Source organism: Crinia signifera, chromosome 6 (assembly GCF_055691185.1).
Source record: "Crinia signifera chromosome 6, ASM5569118v1, whole genome shotgun sequence".
NCBI classification, from domain to species: Eukaryota; Metazoa; Chordata; class Amphibia; order Anura; family Myobatrachidae; genus Crinia; species Crinia signifera.
This window is the reverse complement of record NC_139222.1, coordinates 143,852,721-143,875,266: the sequence shown is the minus strand read 5'-3', so window position 1 is coordinate 143,875,266 and position 22,546 is coordinate 143,852,721. Positions and strand designations below refer to the sequence as shown.

The 22,546-nt window shown below is 46.1% G+C and overlaps 1 protein-coding gene across 2 annotated transcripts in view; it reads left to right on the top strand.

Moving 5' to 3' along the window:
• The window catches only part of PLEKHH3 (pleckstrin homology, MyTH4 and FERM domain containing H3), an 80,075-nt gene that overhangs the window by 32,626 nt on the left and 24,903 nt on the right, over positions 1-22,546 (top strand). For both annotated transcript variants that reach the window (XM_083147513.1, XM_083147512.1), the window contains exon 2: positions 12,663-12,718. In XM_083147513.1, the coding sequence (XP_083003639.1) occupies positions 12,663-12,718 (56 nt within the window). The remainder of the gene's footprint in view (positions 1-12,662; positions 12,719-22,546) is intronic.

Here is a 22,546-nt window from a genome sequence, read left to right as displayed (position 1 = left end):
GCACAGGGGGCGTAGAGGGGCGTGAGGGGCTACTTAGCCTCATTACCCTATGCATACGCCCCCCGTTTCATGGGCGTTCCCATGCAAACGCGGGGCGTATGCATGGTAATGAGGCCGTGACGCGTGGGTACGGGGCGGGCATCTGACATCGCCGGATGTCAGCTGCCCGCCCCCATACATGATTTCACACGGACAAGTGTCCGTGTGGTCTTGTGTTGCGGGACCTGGTGGAGCGTGCGGCCCTGCATTCGATGTTCGACGACCATCGAATGCAGGGGCAGCTCCCAAGACGGAGGAGGCGTATCCCCGTCCAATTTCATGCGGATCGCCACATATCCGCGTACGGACGGCAGGTGGCGATCCGTATGGAAGGCGGGGATTCGCCTGCACGGTTGCGGCCGCATATTCTGATCGGGCCGCACCGATCAGAATAAGGGCCTTAGTTACCGGGTAATCAGTGGTGCTGAGGGAGGGGGGAGCTGGTACTAATTACCCAGGCCCAGGTCTGATGGAGGTGCCCAGTGTGGCCCCTGATAGCTGACAACAGCAGTTGCAGCAGCTCTTCTTAACCCAGCACATGCTGCTGTATGCTAGGCTGCAGTTTAGCCAGGTAGGTGCTTAATGTACTTTTTTATTCTAAGGGTTCTTGACCACGTCTCCTGAAATTAGGCTATTCACCCTGGAAGGTACCCGGGCCCGACCAGGCTCTTTAATGCCCTGCAATTAATTACCTCCCTCCTGGAACAATGGTCTCCCTCACATGGGGGGTTATTTTGGTTCACTCTTTCTGACAAATTCGTTCTTAGATGGACAAAACCATGTGCACTGCATGGGGACAAATGTAAAATGTGCAGATAGAATTAGATTTGGGTGAGTTATTTTGTTTCTGTGCAGGGTAAATACTGGCTGTTTTATTTTTACACTGCAATATAGATCTCACTTTGAAGTAAAACCCCACCCAAATCTAATTCTCTCTGCACAAGTAACATCCGCCCCACCGGCAATGCACATGGTTTTGTCCATTGAAGAAGGAAGAAGAAGAAGAAGGAATTTGTCAGAAAGAGTGAACCAAAATAACCCCCATGGTCCTCAAGATGCAGCATTCTCCCTCATCCATCAATGTGTAAAGGAGTATCCTGTTTGGAGGGCTACATACATTGAGCAACAAATATAACTACACCCTGCAAGTGAATTATTAGATTTGGTGCTATCTGGGTTTGAAAGGTTGAAGTGGAATGGACAATGTTGTCAGCACCTTCTGTTCTGAAATAAGGGAGTTCCAGGTAACATCATTCAATAGTTGAAAATGTCCTTAATCAACAGAGAAGCCATGGCGGCATGCTGCACAAAGTAAAGGGGGGGGGGTCATTGTAAACGTAATGGTAAGCCAATGTTTGAGGTGGGGTAGGAGGGATTCTGTTAGCAGTGATTGCTCTAATTTCATGATTAAATATAATTAGTGCTTTTGATAACAAAGTCCATGGACACTATCATAATGAACTATTTTCAAAATGAATGTCTCCTAATGACGGAGCCACTGGGCTGCAGTGTAGCTACTTCAGACAATAAAACTATTACAATCCAAGTGTAAAGAGTTAATGCAACAATATGTGTAAACTTTTAGGATGAAATGTTCAGATGACAGAAACAGCTACAGCAGCAGAATAATACACATTGGGGGTTATTCTGGTTGTCTCACATGGCTGAGACTTTGCCTTGCAAGTTCCCCGAGACGCCGCCCAATGAATGCCGGTCCGTCCGCACCCTCTTCACATGCCGAGTTTGTTCTCACAGCCTGTGAATGGATGTTTAACATAAGCATCCATTCTCAGGCTATGTGGAAACACTCACATCATTCGATGGTCGCCGAATAGGAACACCCATGAAACGCTGGGTGTGACTATCTGCCGCTGCCCCATGCCTCTCATCCACAGTCTTTGTTGCGTGCGCCCGGTGAACAGTCTGTTCGCCATGGCCGCACATACCCAGTATATGCACATGCACAGAAATTTTAATGTATATAACAAATGTGACGGATGCTGGTATTTGTAGCAGATATTTTGCATGTCTCTCACCGAGATGTTGGCACTGGAAGGGTTAAAGAATGTCCATGAAAGCACTTCATTGCCTCATTGAACTGTTAACTGTCAGATTTTGAAGACCCAGGGCCAGTCCCTTATTAAATTTAGACTCCGGTCCTCCGTTTGGCCACCTGCCGGAGCGTTCGATTGAGGTGACAACACCTGGCGTGGGACAGATGGGACATGGAGTTATATATAGACAGTGTCACCTTCACTGCTCCTGGACAGTCTCAGGCAAGATGGAAACTCGATCGGTTTCATTCAGCGATGTACTGACAGTAACTGCTGAACAGTGTACAATTAATTCACAGCATAAACTAAACATTTGAATGACAAAATATTTTTAAAAATAATAATTTATGGGACAGTTCTTTAGTCTTGAAAGTATATATTTTTTTTTTTCTTTTGCTACTCCCTTATTGAGCAGAACAGTTCCACGCCTCTAGAGATGCATTTTGATTCTTGAACTGGTTTATAAAGTCATTGGAATTTCCCAAATTTTAGAACCAGTAACAGAAACTGAGAAAGTTTAATGGATTCAGACATGTATGAGCCTGTGAGACCGTGTAGGAGGAGGCTCAGGTTAAATTTTAAATATTTGCATTTTTATTGCAACGGAACTTAAATGGTATCCATGCGCTCTTAACTTCAAATACCAAAATGCGGGAAAATTATTTTTTAAAACCTCCAAAGCTAGCAGCTGTGATTATTTCCTCCTTTGCTAAATGTTGGCAACGACCTGGTCAGAACCATACATTCCATCTTATTTATTGTTAATTAGGCCTTAAGGAGATCAGCCTATTCGGACACCTGGGGCGAAATGTAATAGGGTGCGATTTTTAGACTAAAAAAAAATCGCACCAAATCGCACCTTTAAAAATCGCATTTTTTGCCGCAAATTCGCATATGTAATGAGATGCGAATTAGCGGCAAAAAAATGCGATTTGCCGCGATTTTTAGTCATGAAAATGTGCGCATTTTCAGTCATGAAAATGTGCGCATTTTTATAAATGCGCTTTTGTGCAAAAAAAAAAAAGTTAAAAAAAAAACAGCGTGGGGTCCCCCCTCCTAAGCATAACCAGCCCCGGGCTCATTGAGCCGGACCTGGTTCCAAAAATACGGGGGGACAAAAAGCATAGGGGTCCCCCGTATTTCTGAAACCAGCCCCGGACTCTTGGACCGGTCCTGGTTCCAAAAATACGGGGGACAAAAAATCTGGGGGTCCCCCGTATTTTGAAACCAGCACCGGGCTCCAACAGCCCGCGGTGTCATGCCACAGCCGGGGGACACTTTTTATACAAGGTCCCCCGGCCAAAACATGAGCACCGTGGCTGGTCAGCCTTGGACGGGGTACCTGGAGGAGTGGGGACCCCCCCAATAAAGGGGTCCCCCCCCCAGGCTTCACCCGTCCAGGGCTGAAGCCCGGGGCTGTCACCGGCGTCCGTGGCCAGTGGACGCCGGCCTGATAGGGTTAAATCCATCATACATATCATTACATTGCTTTTTACCGGCGAACTACAAGTGCCAGCAGACCTCCCCCGCATGCTGGGACTTGGAGAACCACAAGTCCCAGCATGCAGGGCATTAATGGGCCCGCTGGGACTTGTAGTCCACCTGTAAAAAGAATGTTTATAAAAAACACACACACAGAGAAGTACAAGTTTATTACACACACACACCTCAATTTTACACCAGCATACTTACCATTCCTGGATCCAGCGCTGGTCTGGCTGCTTCACAGCCGGCTCCCCCCGCACTGACAGGCAGCGGGGAGAACCGGCTTTCTCCGTTGCCTGTCACCGGCTTTCTCCGTAGCTTCTGTAGCTCTGTCCGAGTGCTACAGAGGCTGAGAGCGCGATTGGCTGAGCTACAGTATGCGTCTCCATGGAGACGCATAGCTCAGCCAATCAGGACTGAGCTATGCGTCTCCATGGAGACGCATACTGTAGCTCAGCCAATCACGCTCTCAGCCTCTGTAGCACTGGGACAGCGCTACAGAAGCTACGGAGAAAGCCGGTGACAGGCAACGGAGAAAGCCGGTTCTCCCCGCTGCCTGTCAGTGCGGGGGGAGCCGGCTGTGAAGCAGCCAGACCAGCGCTGGATCCAGGAATGGTAAGTATGCTGGTGTAAAATTGAGGTGTGTGTGTGTAATAAACTTGTACTTCTCTGTGTGTGTGTTTTTTATAAACATTCTTTTTACAGGTGGACTACAAGTCCCAGCGGGCCCATTAATGCCCTGCATGCTGGGACTTGTGGTTCTCCAAGTCCCAGCATGCGGGGGAGGTCTGCTGGCACTTGTAGTTCTCCGGTATAAAGCAATGTAACTTATGATCGATTTAACCCTATCAGGCCGGCGTCCACTGGCCACGGACGCCGGTGACAGCCCCGGGCTTCAGCCCTGGACGGGTGAAGCCTGGGGGGGGGGGGGACCCCTTTATTGGGGGGGTCCCCACTCCTCCAGGTACCCCGTCCAAGGCTGACCAGCCACGGTGCTCATGTTTTGGCCGGGGGACCTTGTATAAAAAGTGTCCCCCGGCTGTGGCATGACACCGCGGGCTGTTGGAGCCCGGTGCTGGTTTCAAAATACGGGGGACCCTCAGATTTTTTGTCCCCCGTATTTTTGGGACCAGGACCGGTCCAAGAGTCCGGGGCTGGTTTCAGAAATACGGGGGACCCCTATGCTTTTTGTCCCCCCGTATTTTTGGAACCAGGTCCGGCTCAATGAGCCCGGGGCTGGTTATGCTTAGGAGGGGGGACCCCACGCCGTTTTTTTTTTATAAAAACACTTTTACACATTTTTATTAACAGAACCATGCACAGATCTCAATGATCTGTGCATGGTTCTGTCAAATTCGCCTGTCAGAACCTGGTCTATTTTTTTTTGCGATTTTTGGTAACATTGACCAAAAATCGCACCCTATTACATTTGCGAGTTGTATACTTTATAATGGGAAAACATCTGGATGCGAATTGAAATGTGACTAAAAATCGCACTTCGAAAAGTGCGATTTCGCGGTAAAAAGTGCGATTTTTTACCGCGATTTTCAACCTATTAAATGTGCGATTTTCGGAAAATGTGCGATTTCGGCCGTTTTTGACCAAAAATCGCACATGTCTAAAAAATCACACCCTATTACATTTCGCCCCTGGCCTCCCATAAAAAGGGTGTTGATACCTAATGTTACAAACTAATACAAGGTACATAGTAACTTCCATATTATGGACAAGTATTCATGTTTTAATTTGTTTTAGAACTAGTTACAATTAATAGTTGTAGAAAAGCAATGTGCCCGTGATCACCATTAGACTGCACAGCTTACCCCAAGCCTACATTCCAACAACCTTCTGTCTCTTCTGGTTAACTGTTGGACTCTACTTCTGGGACAGCATCTACAAGACCCTTTCCTTTCTCATGCAGACTTGAGCATTACTGCGGCAATCACTTCACCCCCATACCCCTCTACCTCCCCATTGTATTATGGGTTAATTTCTCTGTATTCTTATAAAATTATGTAAATGCTCAGATCCTATTTGGCTATTCTGTACTAGCTTCTTATTATTGACAATTATAATTCCTTCAAAATTGTAAAACCCAAATAGAAAACACATTGCTTGAATTGGGGTCTATTAATGCCTTTGTAACAGGGAAATGTCTTCTTGTAACATCATAATGAGAAGCCTTCTGGGACCAACAAGTTACTGAGCATCCTAAGGATGCACCAAACAGCTCTGCAACAACAACCCGAGCATCATAAGGACACTTAGGCAGCTCTCTAGATTGTAGTTCGCCATTCTAGACCCTGTGCAAGACAAATGTTGCTGCCACAGGGAAGTGATTTTGCGATCAATAAGCTCTCCACCCTGGAACCACACTTGTCTTATACCCCTTTTAGATCCCAAAAGCAAGGTCGGACCTAGGTTTTGAACACGGATTAGACCCGGGTCAGAGACGTTTATAACACATTATTGACCCGGGTTATTCCCATGTTATTGCAGGGTTTGTGCATTTCTACTCAACCTGGGACACCCATGTTAAAACCAGTGTGATGTCATTTGTAAAGTACTTCATTGGTCTCTGAGGTCTGAACAAAGGAGAGGGTTATGCCTATACAAAGGAGGGGGCTAAGAAATGTTTGATGTTGGGTCCTATTAAAGCCAGATGCTGCTAACATTTTTCTGATATTGCGACAAATTATCGCATCCCTGATTAACGTGATTTGTCTACAGATTTCCAACCCACCCCTGAGGTGGGATGGTCTAAACCAGAAATGTGGTAAATACCCTGCTATCGGGTTTTACCGCATTTCTTTATGCCTTAACCCCCCTCCGCAGTGTCAAAAGCTGGCGATTCCATGTAGAAGCCTATAGGCTTCTTACTGCAGCGCTGTGTAACGTAACTTTAGCGGTATCATGCTGATGCTAAGGGTGGCTGTGACCATTGTCGCAGACACAGATCCTGCACGTGAGCAGATCAACAACCATTGGAGATTAACTGAATGTAAACCATCAGGGTTGCATACAGAATAAGGCCCACTGCAAATGTGCCATGGCCAAAGTAATTGGTCAGATTCATTTTGTAACCATCTAGTTTAAGTTATACAGTCAAATCCATTTTTTTTTGTATAAGAATAGTAGAATCTGTGCTTGACTTTAATTCTCTTAAACATTTTTGCCATCATACATGGCTTGCAAAATAACTTTGTATAAATAAGTAATGTGGCAGGCTAATGTTTCTTTAAAACAATGTCATAGACTGTGGCCTCTGAGGCATACCACAAGGACACTTTTTTTTTTTTTTTCCATCTTGGAGGGTGAGTGAGAATGTGAAAGGTAATGCATACATAATTTCTCACGCTCCCATTGAAATGTATTCCGTGCAGTCAGGACAAATGTGTCTGTGTAGAAGTAGCTCTGCTATCTAAATGGAAGTTGACTGTTTCAGATAAAACATTCCCCTTTCTCCTCAACTGAGGCAGCTGAAATGTTTTTCTCTTAAATAAATAAAATGTGTGTGGCTTGTGTCAGACAGCGCTGATTCTTTATCGCTAAATATGTCACTCAATCATTCCTACCCTAACATTTATCCAGAGTGTACATGTAAGCTTAAAAAAAAAACTGCTTTGTGAAATCCAGAATGCAACAAATAGCTACCGCAAAACCAGTAAATGCTATTAAAACCACAGTGGGCCTGGTGACCATAGAAACCATGAATTCTAGCGTCAGATCTATTTACAGTTGCTTTTACTAATGTTAAAGATGGTTGGTAAAAATGTGTGTTACGTTCCATACACACTGGGCGATTTTGCTCAGTGGGTATGCTGACTGATGATGGGGAAAATCTCTGGGCTTAAAAACACCTACTGAGCATTTTACGACCATTTTAGCAATTTTCCCGGGGGTGGGCGACTTTTCATAACAGAACGCTATGGAAAGCCGTCCACTCTGTCGCTCATCTGCTGGTAATACCAGCAGATGAGCGTCCGGGCCAGTGATGATGCAGGAGCGTGCATCACCTCTCATCGCTACACACTGGGCGGCTTTAAAAAGAGTGAACTGAGCTGCTTTCAGCTCAAAGTCGCCCAGTGTGTATGGGCCTTCATGCACCAGTGGGTATGATCCCTATAGAAAGACAAATCGGGGTTATAGTCAGACACATGACTTTGAACTATCTGCAGCGAGCCGAATCAGCATTCACTGGCGGGTCCCATCGCCCAGTACAGCAGCAGTGGGACGCAAGGTCGCTTGCTGCAGCACAGACTGAGCAGTACCAGGTGGGAGCTGTCCTGTCCCCTTTTGCAGCTATTAGCAGGGTTCCAGGGATAAAGTCAACTATGCAGCAGCAGCGGGCGTGCCGCAGAGCTCCATTTGAAAAGCTGCATATTTGAAAATACAGTTCCACTGTGTAACATACAGGTGCTGCTGTACATGCAGGTGCCCCTTCAGGGCTTGGAGCCTGGACACGGATGACTCCACTGCCTCTGGGAGTTACAACCCTGAACCTGTTACCAGCGCTCTGTGGATGTGGTCAAAGTAGAAAAAAATGTGTCGCAATAGCTATTTTTACCAGATTCTTTCATTAAGCAAACACAATTATGTTGTTTTGCAACTGCGTTTGTTTTACTTTAAAAATAATATGGCAACCACCCTTCTTTATTTCCTTTCCCTTCCCTTGATTACTGGAGCAGTGTTATGGATAATTGAATCCTGTCTCCAGGCCCTGTTGAATTATTCTAATCAAATGAAATTAAAGTTGTTAAATTCTGTGTCTTCAGTTGGGCTTATTACACTCATCTGTTATCCCCTGACAGCCAGGCCTGTGCAGTGTGCACCCATCCTATAATGCTGGTTTTAGGATATTTAAATTATTGGCTTGAAGCAATAAAATTTGGACAATTTGTGTGGATCTGTGTCTCTGAAATGTTGGTAATTGTATATAAGGATCTGTACTGTTTAAAAGGATTTTTCTGTTGATTTGGCGACTCCTGTCATTTTATAATGCAGATATACCAATGTGTCTGCTTGGTGTATATTTTCAAGTACCGTACATTTATCAAATGCTTTTTCACAACATTTTCTTGGCATTGAAAGCTGGTCAAAGCGATGATTGTCCTACACCTTAAATTAATTGCAACTTTTACCTGTAATGCTGCTTGTTTGACCCTACTGTAAATAGCTCCTGACATTTTGCTCTAAATATATGCCCATATAAGAAAAAAATTGTGAAAAACTCAAATCTACCTTTTGCTTGTCAACCTATTGTGCATGTCAACTAATAGTGTTTGTCCTATTGACTGTTGATTTAATGCATGTTGACCCATAGTCCCAATCCCCAGCTACTAGCTAGTATGCCCATTCCACTATCAAACAACCTTCACTCCATTTTTTATTTAATGTTCAGAGTCTTGAGCCCCATATACAATAAGCAATATTTTAAATGATGTCACTCATTTTCCCTTCTGAGCTATGTTGTATGGCATCACATATTGTGTAAGCTGAGTATCGTGACCGATGCACGCTTTTGTGGGTTGCTATCGATGTTCTCTATCATCCTGCATGTACAGATGGCGGAGCACATCGTTAACAAGGGCCATTGTGCAGAATGCAGCAAGGCACTGGTATCTGGAACAGCTTCCTTCTGGGTGTTTTGTTGCAGCACCTTGTTACTTCTGACAGCTTGTTTAGAAACAGGATGGTGATGAGTCAGGATGCTGGGTTCAACAGAGGACAGCCATGGAATAGCTTAGAATGGTGGTTTTTATTTCTTACCTGGGAAATCCCTGGCAGCTTGTTTACAAGAAAACAAAGTGTTGTACATATGTTGTATTAAGCTTAGCAAAGAGAAAAAGTGGAGATAGTGTCATAATGTCATATTTCAAACGTTGCGGATTGGCTGGTGCGTTATGTTCTTCCACTTTTTCTCCAGTTTATCTCTTCGCCTGGCTTACTACATCTGCCCCATTTTTTCTTAAATTGGCATACATAAGAAATATACTGACAATAAATCTATAATCCACATGTTTTAGGCAATGTTCTCTTTTAAGAATTACAGAGATAAAGGGATAATAGATTTTAGTTTTATTTTACTTGAATGATTTTATTTTTGGAACAACTGTATAATTTCAATCTAGTATATAATGATAAAACATATATATGCAGTACTGTAGAGGAGGTGAGGCGGCACTCCCAATGTGCACAGGTCCCAGCTGGGAAAGATTCTGTAAGCGGCGGTGCCCTCCAAGCTTGGATCCAGACGGAGACCAGTGCATACAATGTAGGGGGGGCGGTGGCACTCGCAGTGAAATAATCACACAATCAGGCAGAGGTTACCAACGTTTCGTGGCAGTGTAGCCACTTTATCAAGGTGCCAGTACTGTAGGCTAATCTTAGTCACGGTCATAGATCATAGTTATAATCACAAAATCAGACATTTGAGGAGTTGTTTTAGAAGGATTTCAGTAATCATGATTCTCTAAACTTCAAAGTGATAAACTGGAGAGTGATAAACAGCCAGCCAATCAGCTCCTACCTGCCATGTTACAGACTGTGTTTGTTTGAAAAACATCAGACAGGAGCTGATTGGTTGGCTGTTTAATACTCTTCATTTGATCACTTTCGAAGCTTAGAGAATCTGGCCCAATCTATTTTATGCAGGAAACGCCAGTGATCATGTCACTATATAATTTGTAATCCATGGGAGTACAGATCCCTCGGACATTGTTGTTACTGCTTTGTGAATTCAGTTAGGAGCATGGTTTGCTGTGCAGAGAAAAACTGAGCTTTTTCATCCAGAGCTATGCAATTATTGGTACTTGTTTCCTAGCACGGCCACCACGATTTCTATCGTGGTGGTCGTGTCGGAAAAAATCGCGTCGGGTGCATACCAAAACGCGCCCGACGCGATGTACCCGATTTCTCCATAGGCTTCAATGTTAAAATAATTTAACATTGAAGCCTATGGAGAAATCGGGTCCATCGTGTCCATAGGCTTCAATGTTAAATTTTTTTAACATGGAAACTGAGTCCATTTAACATAGTAAAAAATGGTAAAAGGGCCAATATGGGCCATTTCTCATTGGGTATGGCCCCGACGTGTGTAAAAAATAATGGCCCCCCATTGTGGCCGCCACCCCCACGATTGACGCGAACCCGAAGCGTGGCGAGCGCAGCGAGCCCGCGAGGGGTGGCGGTGCGCGTCCTCCGACCTTTTCATTCCCCTACTATCCACGTCGGCGTGGAGTTGAGAATAGATTAGTGTGGCGAGCGCACCGAGGCCGAAGCGTGGTGAGCGGACGCTGATACCTTCACAGATCCCTGCGTCCCCTCGCGGGCTTCACAGGTATCAGCGTCTGCTCGCCACGCTTCGGGCTCGGTGGCTCGCTGCGCTCGCCACACTAATCTATTCTCAACTCCACGCCGACGTGGATAGTAGGGGAATGAAAAGGTCGGAGGACGCGCACCGCCGCCCCTCGCGGGCTCGCTGCGCTCACCACGCTTCGGGTTCGCGTTAATCGTGGGGGTGGCGGCCACAATGGGGGGCCATTATTTTTTACACACATGACGGGGCCATAGCCAATGAGAAATGGCCCTTATTCTGCCTTTTCCCATTTTTTACTATGTTAAATGGACTCAGTTTCAATGTTAAAATAATTTAACATTGAAGCCTATGGACAAATCGGGTCCATCGCATAGGCTTCAATGTTAAATATTTTAACATTGAAGCCTATGGGGAAATCGTGGGCATTGCGTCGCATCGTGTGCCTTAAAGTTAAGGCACACGATGCCCGCGATTGTGGCCGTGATAAGAAACAAGTACCCAATTATTTAACAGTTTCACCAGTTCTACTCTTACCATAAATTGAAATAATCATAGAGAGTGATATGCGCAAGGTGGCCAATATGGGCTAGGACATAGACTGCACTAAGCCAAATGATCAGGAATAGATCTGATAGGATCATTGTACAAGGACTTTGCGCATAGCCGCATCTTTTGTGTCTGGGACTTTATTTACATGCCACCACAAAGGCCTTCCATGTTGTACTTCCATGCATCTAAATGTGTCAATTATTGGTGTGCATCCACTTTCTGCCTTTTGTGGTCAAAATAGCCACTATCTTCCTATTTATTGTTGACCTCATATACCGTACCCACATAAGGCTACAACAACCTGGATTTCCAGGTAAATGGTTTCATCCCAATTGTAAGGTACAACTGAATATGTTAGCTCCAGGGGCAAAGACAGCTCTGCCAGGCCCTGGTAAAATGAGGGGGCATGGCCAGCATGAGGGGGCATGGTACATCCCTGTATTACAAAAAAAACAACTAAGCAGCGGGCGGCAACGCACACCCTCTCTGGGAGACAGGCTGCTTCTCTTCCCAGCTCCGCAAAAAGCACTGAGCAATGTGTGCTGGGCTGGGGAGAGAGGCTGCTGTAGCGGCAGTTCGTTCGCTCTGTCTCTCTGTGCCCGTCTCTCTGCAACGGTGAAGGGGGTAGTGTGCTCCAGGCCCCACCATCAGACCCAAACCTTGGTAAAAGAAAAACTACCCGCTCCCCCCTCTTTGTGCCACTGGTAGGCTCTATAGAAGTCGCTGCTAATAAAATAAATGATCTTTGGGACAGTCTTCACAAAAACACTCACTGCTAGGGAATTCAATCAAATGATTGCGGTGAGGCCTTCTCTCTACCTGCGCTCAGACCAGATGCTAATTAGCATGCAATATCCTGTGTAATAAAGTTACATAAACCTGCTGTAAGTATTTTGCTTCAGAAATGTGGGTACTTTTTCTCAATACATTTTCTATACAAGTTGCACGGATACAAAAACTGAAAAATGTGTGCAATAACTTATTTCTCTCTATTTTTAACTGGCAGAAGGTAAAGCAAGCACCCATACCTAAAGTACAGCACACATGTAGCTAGATTAGAACTGGTTCTTTAGTTTTTTTGGTATCTGTATAATATTGTGATTTAAACTGGTTACTGACATTGATGTTCAGCCTAATTACATAACTATAGAACGTTTGCCTTGTGATGAATGGACTAATTTTAATTATTCCTGTCTTTTTTTAACTTTTTTTATTAGGGGTCTGCAGTTGTTGGCGTGACTCAACCAGTCCGTTCCCCCAATGGCCTGGAAAGGTAAGAGCATGGCCTATGATCCATGAATGAATTGCAGAGATCACTACATATTTATTGTGTGAGGCTCACTGCTAACTGTAAATCAGAATATCATTTATTGTATTTATTATTAGTATTTTAGTTGAAATGACAAATATCAGGATATATGGCTAGAGCTACAAGGGCACAGCTACCATAGGGGCAGCTGCTATGGGGCCCAGAGCTCAAAGGGGGCCATCTTCCCTGTCTGGGTTACATGTGTATACATTTTGTTACCATTTATTGTGGCACAATATGGAGTGGAGGCATTATAGTGTGCAATAATATGCATGTTGCATGCTGTAATGTGGCATCAAATGAACTGAGGACACTATATTGTAATGTGAATTGGGGGTTCTGTGTACTGGCAGCCCTACACTATACTGTACATATTATTTTTGTATTGTAATGGCTCACCTTCTAAAGTAACTTGCGCACTATACACAAGCTACAAATGAGCAGTTACCCAAGGACAAACAGTTCCAGGAACAAATCTTTAAAATCACGGACTGACCTTTCGCTACAACTTTTTATTTCAGTTTTTTTAGATTGATTTGTCCTTGCTTATACTAACAATTGTACCTTTAGTTTTTTTATTGCCATTGTGCATTTACAGAGAATATTTGAACATTCACATAAGTCCCTGACGCAGTGTAGTTTACAATCTATATTCCCTATCCTATGTACAGTCACTCACATTCACACTAGAGGTTTTTTTTTTGCAGCCAGTTACTTTTACCAGTATATGTTTTGAATTGCGGGGGGGGGGGGGGGGGGGGGGGGGGGGGGGGGGGGGGGGGGGGACTGGAGTACCAGGTGGAAATCCACACAAGCACAGGGAGAATGTACTAACTTCAAACTGTATCAAATCCGTGACCTCACTGCTGTGAGGCAGTATGCTAATCATTACACCGTCTGTGCTGCCCAACTATAATAAACCAAAGTATCTGGTAATTGACCAACCTGGCTCATCACCTTTTTCAAATATATGCTCCCCTCTATCACCCGCTGTTCTTTCCATACGAAATAAAAAACCCTACTTGGGTCAGTAGTAAAGATGCCAATCCCGGGAATCAGGATTGAAAAATGCTCGCTCCCGGGATCCCAGGATTGGCATCCCTAAAATAACCCCCCCCCCCCCATTAACTAACTTGAGGGGAGTGGGGGAGCAGGTGGAGGCAGTGGGTAGGTCAGGTGGAGGCAGTAGGTGGGTGTTGCGCCGGGCTGCTGAGCTTCTTAAGTGGAGCCGGGAGTGGGCTGTGAGAGGGTTCCGGCGGCTTCGGCGATACAGCGTGATTAGGTCATAGGTCACGCTGCGCAGGCTGCACGCCGGGGTTGGGAACAGCTGGGCATTAGACTGCGCATCCTGTGGGCTTGGATGCTCCAATCCCAGGATTGAAATCCCGGACATTTTGAAACCAGACCCCGGGGATCGTACCGATTCGGGGATTGGCCACCCTAGTCAGTAGCTCACATGTTGCCTCTGTAAACCCATGGTAAAACCGGGTTAAAGTGCTGGGATTGGGGCCCTTTCATGCCTGCACCTCCTTCATCATATTGTATGTATTTGTTCTTTTTTTTGCAGTTTGTATTACAGTATGTTAGATTGCAACTCTGGCTGTTCGGGGCTGCAGAGACTCATGGCAATTTACAAATCTAGGATGATAATAATACCAGAGCTTATGCCCGGTACACACCAGGGCGACCCGCTCACAATCACACGGAGCGCACAACTCCTCTCACGATGTGCACTGTGGGATCTGAATAACGACCGACCGACTCGCGGGGCCGCGCATCGGATCGGGATCAGAACATGAAAAAAAAGGGCCCAATCTACCTACAATCTACATCAAATCGGTCGGGATTGGATCTAGATTGATGGGATTGGGCCCTTGTCGTTCTGGTGTGTACCCAGCATTACTGTATTTTCACAGCCACTAATAGACAACAGGATCTGTATCACAGCATGTGTAGCCCAAACAATGGCAGTAATTACTTTCCGTAATCTAATCAAGCTAGATTCATTAACAGCATGATGTGAAATGTGGTAGTGAGATCATTCCTGTTGGCCCTTGTATATGGCTATCTTCCATTTGTAATTACAGGATGAAGGCTGCAGCTTTCTTAAATCATATTTTAAGTATTGTTATAGGGATCTGCTGTCTGCATATCTTGCAGCAAACACTCAAATAATAACTGTGGGTTCCTGCAGCTGTTATTTATTTATATATATATAATATATATATATATATATATATATATATATATATATATATATATATATATATATATATATATATATATATATATATATATATATATATATATGTATCTATATCTATATCTGGGAAATTACCATAGTAATAGATATAATGACATAGGCAGTGCTGCAAGTATGGCAGTACGGGGTGGTACGGCGTACCGGTAAAAGATATACTGCCGGTACCCCGTACCGCCATAACAAATACCCCCACAAAGTTATTCATGCGCATGTGCGCATATGTGAGTGGCGGGGGGCGTGGCCTCCGCCGCCCCGCCACAGCTGATTACCTTTAGAGTGGAGGGGAACGCATCGTGCGTCTCTCCTTCCCCTCCCTGTGTCAATCAGACTAGGCTGTCGCCTAACAGCCAATCAAAGCTCGCGGGCTGGCAGCCAATTAGGAGCCAGCCCGCGAGATAGAGTTAGTGAAGCCGGGACAGAAGAGAGGGAGATGCCCTTCCTCCCCCTCCCCAGGGAAGCAGAACAGAACCAGGCAGCATCGGCGGGGGACTGTAGGGGCCCTGACTGGACCGGACACAGCCAGCACTGGTGAGTTGTGCTGCTGTGCGGGCATTTGTGTGCCACTGTTGGAGCATATTATATCTGGCACTGACTGAGGGCATATGTGTGGTACTGTGGGGGCATATCTGGCACTATGGGGGCATATGTGGCATTGTGGGGGCATATCTGGGCACTGGGGGCATATGTGTGGCACTGTGGGGGCATATCTGGCACTGGGGGCATATCTGGCACTGGGGGCAAATGTGTGGCATTGTGGGGGCATATATCTGGCACTGGGGCACTGTGGGGGCATATCTGGCACTGTGTGGGCATATTAGTAATGGGCATCAGTTGTGCGGTGCAATGAGCATTATGGTGTGGGGCATAATTTGTAACGGGCATTATGGCATGGGTCATATGTATTGGGTGTGTGACGCGTAACAGGCATTCCTGTGTAAATTTTGGCCGTGTGCCTTCGGTGTGCAATATTCCAGCCACTCCCCCTAGTGTCATATGACCATGCCCCTGGTCACACCCCCTGACCACGCCCAGGCATGCGGCACAGTACCACTAAGACCTTTTTCCTACTTGCACCACTGGACATAGGTAATGCTAAGATGAGCTGGAATGGAAATTCACCCTAGTTGTTGTTTTCCTATGTATGTGAAACAATGAAGTATCCCTTCATCTCCATACATTGCAGAGATGACCCAGCTGGGCTCAGCAGTGTTCTATATGTGTGTGTGCAAGATCCATCTGGAGAGCATCACTGAGAGAATAGCAAGGTTCATAAACAGTACTGAGACGGCAAGCATTTCCTCCTCTTGCATAAGCGTCTCTCTGTTTCCAGTTTACAATTTCTTTCTGTTTCCTTTCTATTCATTACCAAAAGTCGCAGCAAAACCATTCTCTCTCCTCTGTTTCCTAATTACAAATAAAAACAGTGAATCAGTGAGCTTTGTACACCTTGGCAAACAAATTGTTAAATCTGCAGTCACATATTGCCAATTTTTCTTGCCCTGACTTCTTTCTGCGCCGCTCCCTCCCTAGGCCTTTTCGGACCATTTTCCAAATTCTTTGGCTGCTGGATTTACGTAAACAAGTTTATTTTTAGGTCCGAGGTCTTGCTCTGATTAGACCGGCTCCCTATTTTCCCACCAGCTCAGCAGCAAAGGATTATGTATATTTATCATATTGTTTCGGGGACCGTTTACCCCAATCCTGGTACCGTGTTTCCCCGATAATAAGACACTGTCTTATTTTTTTTTTTCACTCAAAAAAGACCATAGGTCTTATTTTCGGGGGAGGGCTTATTTTAATAGACCTTGACAGCAAATGTCCTAAAACAGGTGCCAGAAATACCGGTATCATGTTACATGCCCCAGTGCTCCATTAAAACATGCCCCACTGCTCCATGTTACATGCCTTAGTGCTCCATTAAAACATGCCCCAGTGCTCCATTAAAACATGCCCCACTGCTACTTTTTAAACATGCCCCACTGCTCCATGTTACATGCCCCAGTGCTCCATTAAAACATGCCCCAGTGCGCCTTTAAAAAAATGCCCCACTGCGCCTTTAAAAAAATGCCCCACTGCGCCTTTAAAAAAATGCCTCCACAATTCCCATCCCAGTCATCCATACCGTACATGCCCCCACCTGTTTGTGTAACGGATCTCTTTAAAGGGATTACCGTACTGTACCAGTAACGGTATTGTTGGACCAGCCGGCGCTGTGTGCTGAGCAGCAGCCACGTGATGTGCGCGGCGTGATGTGCGCGGCGTGACATCACGCCGCGCCTACCGCAATGCATCCCTGGGAACGGGAGCCGCGGTGTTGCAGGCGAGGTGAGCGGGCGTGAGAGGAGGTGAGCGGAGGGCAGCGGGGGTCAGCGGGGCTGAGCGGGGGCTACACTTATAAAATACCAAAAATTACATGGGAAATTTGATAGGGCTTAATTTCGGGGGAGGGCTTATTTTGGACCAGCGTCCAAAATCTGGGGTAGGGCTTATTATCGGGGTAGGTCTAATTATCGGGGAAACACGGTATACTCAATTAGGATTCTCTAAGTTTGTCCTGATAGTAAAAAGATATTCCAGGCAACCGATTTTTTTTTTTTTTCTGTCAAAGTTACAAAGATTCATTTGTTTCTAGGGTAAAAATGCTTCTAACAAATAGGTCTAATCAAAATCTGATTACTGGTCACAAATGTAAAGCACTAAATAGGGAGCACAGCCAGAACTTTACAAGCCCCTTAGCAACATGTCCCAGTGCTTCTAGAGAGACGCTCTCCACATCAGTTGTTCATGTTTTGCCCTATAATAGTGCCCTATTTGGTTTTCTGAACCATAGTAGTGCCTATAGTATGTAAATGTTATGCCCTAGTTTAATTTATGATCCGTAGTAGTCCGGGGCACATTATGAGATTATGGGCACATGTGCAGGCTCTGTTTAGGGGTGCCGGACGGGGTCCCGACAGTCATGATCCCGACGTCGGGAGCCCAACTGTCAAAACACCGACAGCCGGGTTCCCGACGGCCGTTGGCTATTTTCCCTCGTGGGGGTCCACGACCCCCATAGAGGGAGAATAGAATAGCTGGCTCGCGTGGTGAGTGCAGCGAGCCCACAAGGGGCTTAGTTGCGCTTACCATGCTGTCTGGGTCCAGCCAGTCGGGATCCCGACGTTAGGATAATGACTGTCAGACCCCTATACCACACCCCTGTTTAGGCCTCCTCCTCGGTTGCTGTCGGTGAAGTAGACTCTGAGCACTTGGGACAGTAGGAGACCCTAGTACTTTTGCCAGAGTCTAGGGAGCATGCGCATGGATGGTGGCCATTTTCCCAGATATTCTCCTGTGCTGATATTCTGCAAAAGGTATGTGAATTGGACTGCTGAGAACCGTGGCAAAGTCATTTTCTCCAATGAATCCTCTTTCAAATTGTTTGGTGCATCTGGAGAAAACGCAGATCTGGAGAAGGAAAGGTGAGCGTTCCCATCAGTCCTTTATTATGCCAACAGTAAAGCATCCTGAGTCCATTTATGTTTGGTCTTGCTTCTCAGCCAAGTAAGTGGGCTCACTCACAGCCATGAAAAAAGAATGGTAACAAAACATCCTCCAAGAGCAACTTCTCCCAATATACAAGAACAGTTTAGTGATGAACAATGCCTTTGCCAGCAAGATGGAGCACATTGCCATAAGGCAATAGTCACAACTAAGTGCCTCCGGGATCAAAACATAAAAATTTTGTGTCCAAGACCAGGAAACTCCCCAGACCTTCAGCCCCTCTAGAACTTGTGGTCAATCCTCAAGAGGTGGTATACTTTAACGACGAAGAAAAAAAAACCCTGGAAACTGGTTGTTGTAGCTTATAGGACAATTTGGTTAACCTTTTTAATACAATTAAAGGCCATGCATGCTGGGTGACTTTGGGGTGAAAGCTGCTCAGTTTTTTGTTGTTCGAGCTGCTTTCAGCTGAAATGCCGCTCAGTGTGTACGCTGCCTGCATCATCGCTGGCCCGGCAGCACAACTGCTAGGGAGCGACGGGGTGGATGCCTTTCCACAGCATTCAGCTATGGAAAGGTTTCCACCCCCAGAAAAAAATCCCTCATTGTGTATGCACTGAGCGATTTTCAGCCCAACTATTTCCCCCATCATTGGTCTGCATACATGCTTGGATGCTTGGCAAAATCGCTCCGTGTGTATGGACCTTCAACTCTGCAAAGTTTTCACAAATGTCAACCTTAGTATTCACTCTTATTAGCTATTTGAGTACATGGGAATTTTCAAGTTTTACATGTGAGATTAGCTGTAAATGTGAAACTAGGAAATATTGCTTATACTGTATAGCAAAATGTTTTTTATACGAATTACATCACACAGAAACATGTGACAGCAGCAGGTGCACACACTGGGATCCCATATGCATACCTCCCCATGGGCGAGATGTATCAAATGGAAAATGCGGTAAAACCCCGGTTTTACCGCATTTTCCAATGTATCAAAAATGATACCGCAGTGTAGGGTATCGCCACCTTTGGGTGGCGATACCCTATAGAAGCCTATGGGCTTCTTTTCGCTGCCCGCCGACGCAAACCCGCCGCCTCGCTGACCCCCCCTCTGGCTTACCTTCCCGGAAGGTAAGCCCTGCCTCCCCCTAGTGAAGCAGCCGGACATCCTTCCGGCTGCAGGGGGGAGGAGGAAGCGCCGGGGACAGCCTGCTTAGCTGTCCCTGGCGTGAGGGGAGAGCGTGGCGGCAGGGAGGTGACGGAGACCCCCCGCACACCACAGTACAGGTATCGCGGGGGGCCTCCGTCACCGCGATGCCAGCCGCATATGTTAGTACATATGCGGCAGCATTGTGGCGGGGGGTGCGGCGAAGGGCGGCAATGTATTTTAATACATCCCACCCTATATATGCTAAACATGAAGTGGAACTCCCGTGTGAGGCATCACTGCGTTCTCATGAAAAGGGGCGTGGCCTCTGCAAAAGGGGACATGGCTTCACAGCAAACTCGCTATCACAGTCCCTCTATTTTTATTAAGATGGGGGCTTGGCCAACCCACTGTAAGCTGCTTGCCATGCCTCCAGTCCCTCTATATGCCCTGATTGGTATTCTCAATTTCTCATAGTCTACTCTCTGTTGCCCTCCTAAGCAGAGCAGTGAGTGACAGGGGGACTCCGTGAAAGTCGTGACAGTCGGGATGTTTGGGAACTTATAGGATTACCATAATATGGTTGCTCATTTATAAATCAGTGATAGATAAAACTCACTGTGAATGATTAATGGTGCTCAATCCAATCCGCTCCTGTCATGTGTTCAGCTACTAACTGGCATGTGTTTGAAAAAATCATACGCAGTGAGTTTAAAGCAGGGTTGCCTATCCTCCCGGATTGGCCGGGAGGGTCCGGAAATCGCGTCCCCCTCCCGGCCCCCCAGGAAAGGTGGGCAATCCTCCCGGTTTCTGTTTCACCCTCCTGATCTCCCCACGAGTTGCCCGGCGCATCGTTGAATCACCGATATTTGCCATGAGGGCGTGGCTAAATATGCAAATATTGCTGTTTAGCCCCTCCCCTCCGAGAGGCCACGTAAATCGGGGGATTTCCAGTGCTGGGAGCGGGGCTTGATGACTTCTACATCAGGCCCCTGCCCCCACACGTGAAGCTGACCGTCTCCTCTTTGGGCTCCTCCCGGAGAGGAGAATTTCAAAGTAGGCAAATATGGTTTAAAGTTTAATATTTTCAATGAGTTTTAGCACTCATTGATTTTTGGCTTCTATACCTTTTAAACCAGGACACTCTTGAATTACACAGGTTCTGTGGCTGGCTGACTTCAAGCCTGCCTTTCACCTGGTTTTAATTAGCCACATAACCTGTGTAATCCATGAGAATCCTGGATGGTAAAATACTAGGGATATTAGGGGTATTTCTAGCAGTATATTTTAGCTGCTTCTTGGCATTTATCCACATCTGGTATATATGCATTGTAATGTGGGTGATTGAGCTGACAAGTAATATTCTAATCACCCTCCTCCTATAATTCTTGCTCCCGTTGTATTTTTGGTTTCACACCCTCTCATCTCCTGCTGCACAATTATTTTATTCTACGGTCTCGCACTCCTGCTTCTCTCTATCTACCTATACTGTATCTCCTTTCCTGGTATCTTTCTCTGAGTCAGCACCATCATTAAATAAATCACTTGTCTCTGCCTTTCCCTCTGATTCAGCCCCAACCCCCCCTCATACACTCAGTCTGCATTACCGCCCCATCTCCTGTGCCCTTCATATGACTGTCTGGGTGCAGCAATTGGCCCAGACCCATAGCTCTTGTGGTTTCCCTCCCTTCCTTCAGGTGATTAAATAAACTCTGCATCCCAACATTTCTTCCTGCTGGGCTTGCAACATCCCTGCAGCCGCTGGGCAATGATTTCCCATAGAAGAAACTATAGGCACTTTAGAGGAAAACTTCTGTACTGTGCTGTTTGCCAGGTTGCTACAGCATGTTGATTTCTTGGTCTTGGTGTTCTTCCAAGGCCAGGAACTTCCCAATCTGTTCTTCATTTTTAGGAGGCATAAATATGTGTTATGTAAGTGTAGCTTTCAGTGACGTAACTGTAAATTTTGCCCCCCCCCCAGCCAAAATATTTTCTGTAGGCTGCGGGTGTGTGTATGATTAGGGTTATAGGCTGTTGGGGTGTGTGTATGGTTAGGGTTATAGGCTGTGGGGTGTTTGTGTGGTTAGGCTGCAGGGTGTGTGTGTGTGTGTGTGTGTGGTTAGGGTTATAGGCTGTGGGGTGTGTGTGTATGGTTAGGGTTATAGGCTGCGGGGTGTGTGTGTGTGTATGGTTAGGGTTATAGGCTGCAGTGTGTGTGTGTGGGGGGTTACGGTTATAGGCTGTGGGGGGTGTGTGTATGGTTAGGGTTATAGGCTGTGGGGTGTGTGTATGGTTAGGGTTATAGGCTGTGGGGTGTTTGTGTGGTTAGGCTGCAGGGTGTGTGTGTATATGGTTAGGGTTATAGGCTGTGGGGTGTGTGTGTATGGTTAGGGTTATAGGCTGTGGGGTGTGTGTGTGTGTGTGTGTGTGTGTGTATGGTTAGGGTTATAGGCTGCGGGGTGTGTGTGTATGGTTAGGGTTATAGGCTGTGGGGTGTGTGTGTGTGGTTAGGGTTATAGGCTGCGGGGTGTGTGTGTATGGTTAGGGTTATAGGCTGCAGTGTGTGTGTGTGTGTGTGGGGGGATTACGGTTATAGGCTGTGGGGGGTGTGTGTATGGTTAGGGTTATAGGCTGTGGGGTGTGTGTGGTTAGGCTGCAGGGTGTGTGTATATGGTTAGGGTTATAGGCTGCGGGGTGTGTGTATATGGTTAGGGTTATAGGCTGCAGTGTGTGTGTGGTTAGGGTTATAGGCTGTGGGGTGTGTTTATGGTTAGGGTTATAGGGTGTGTGTGTGTGTGTGTGTATGGTTATAGGCTGTGGGGTGTGTGTGGTTAGGGTTATAGGCTGCAGGTGGGTGGTGAATGGTTGGGGTGGGGGGATGTATAGTTAGGGTAAG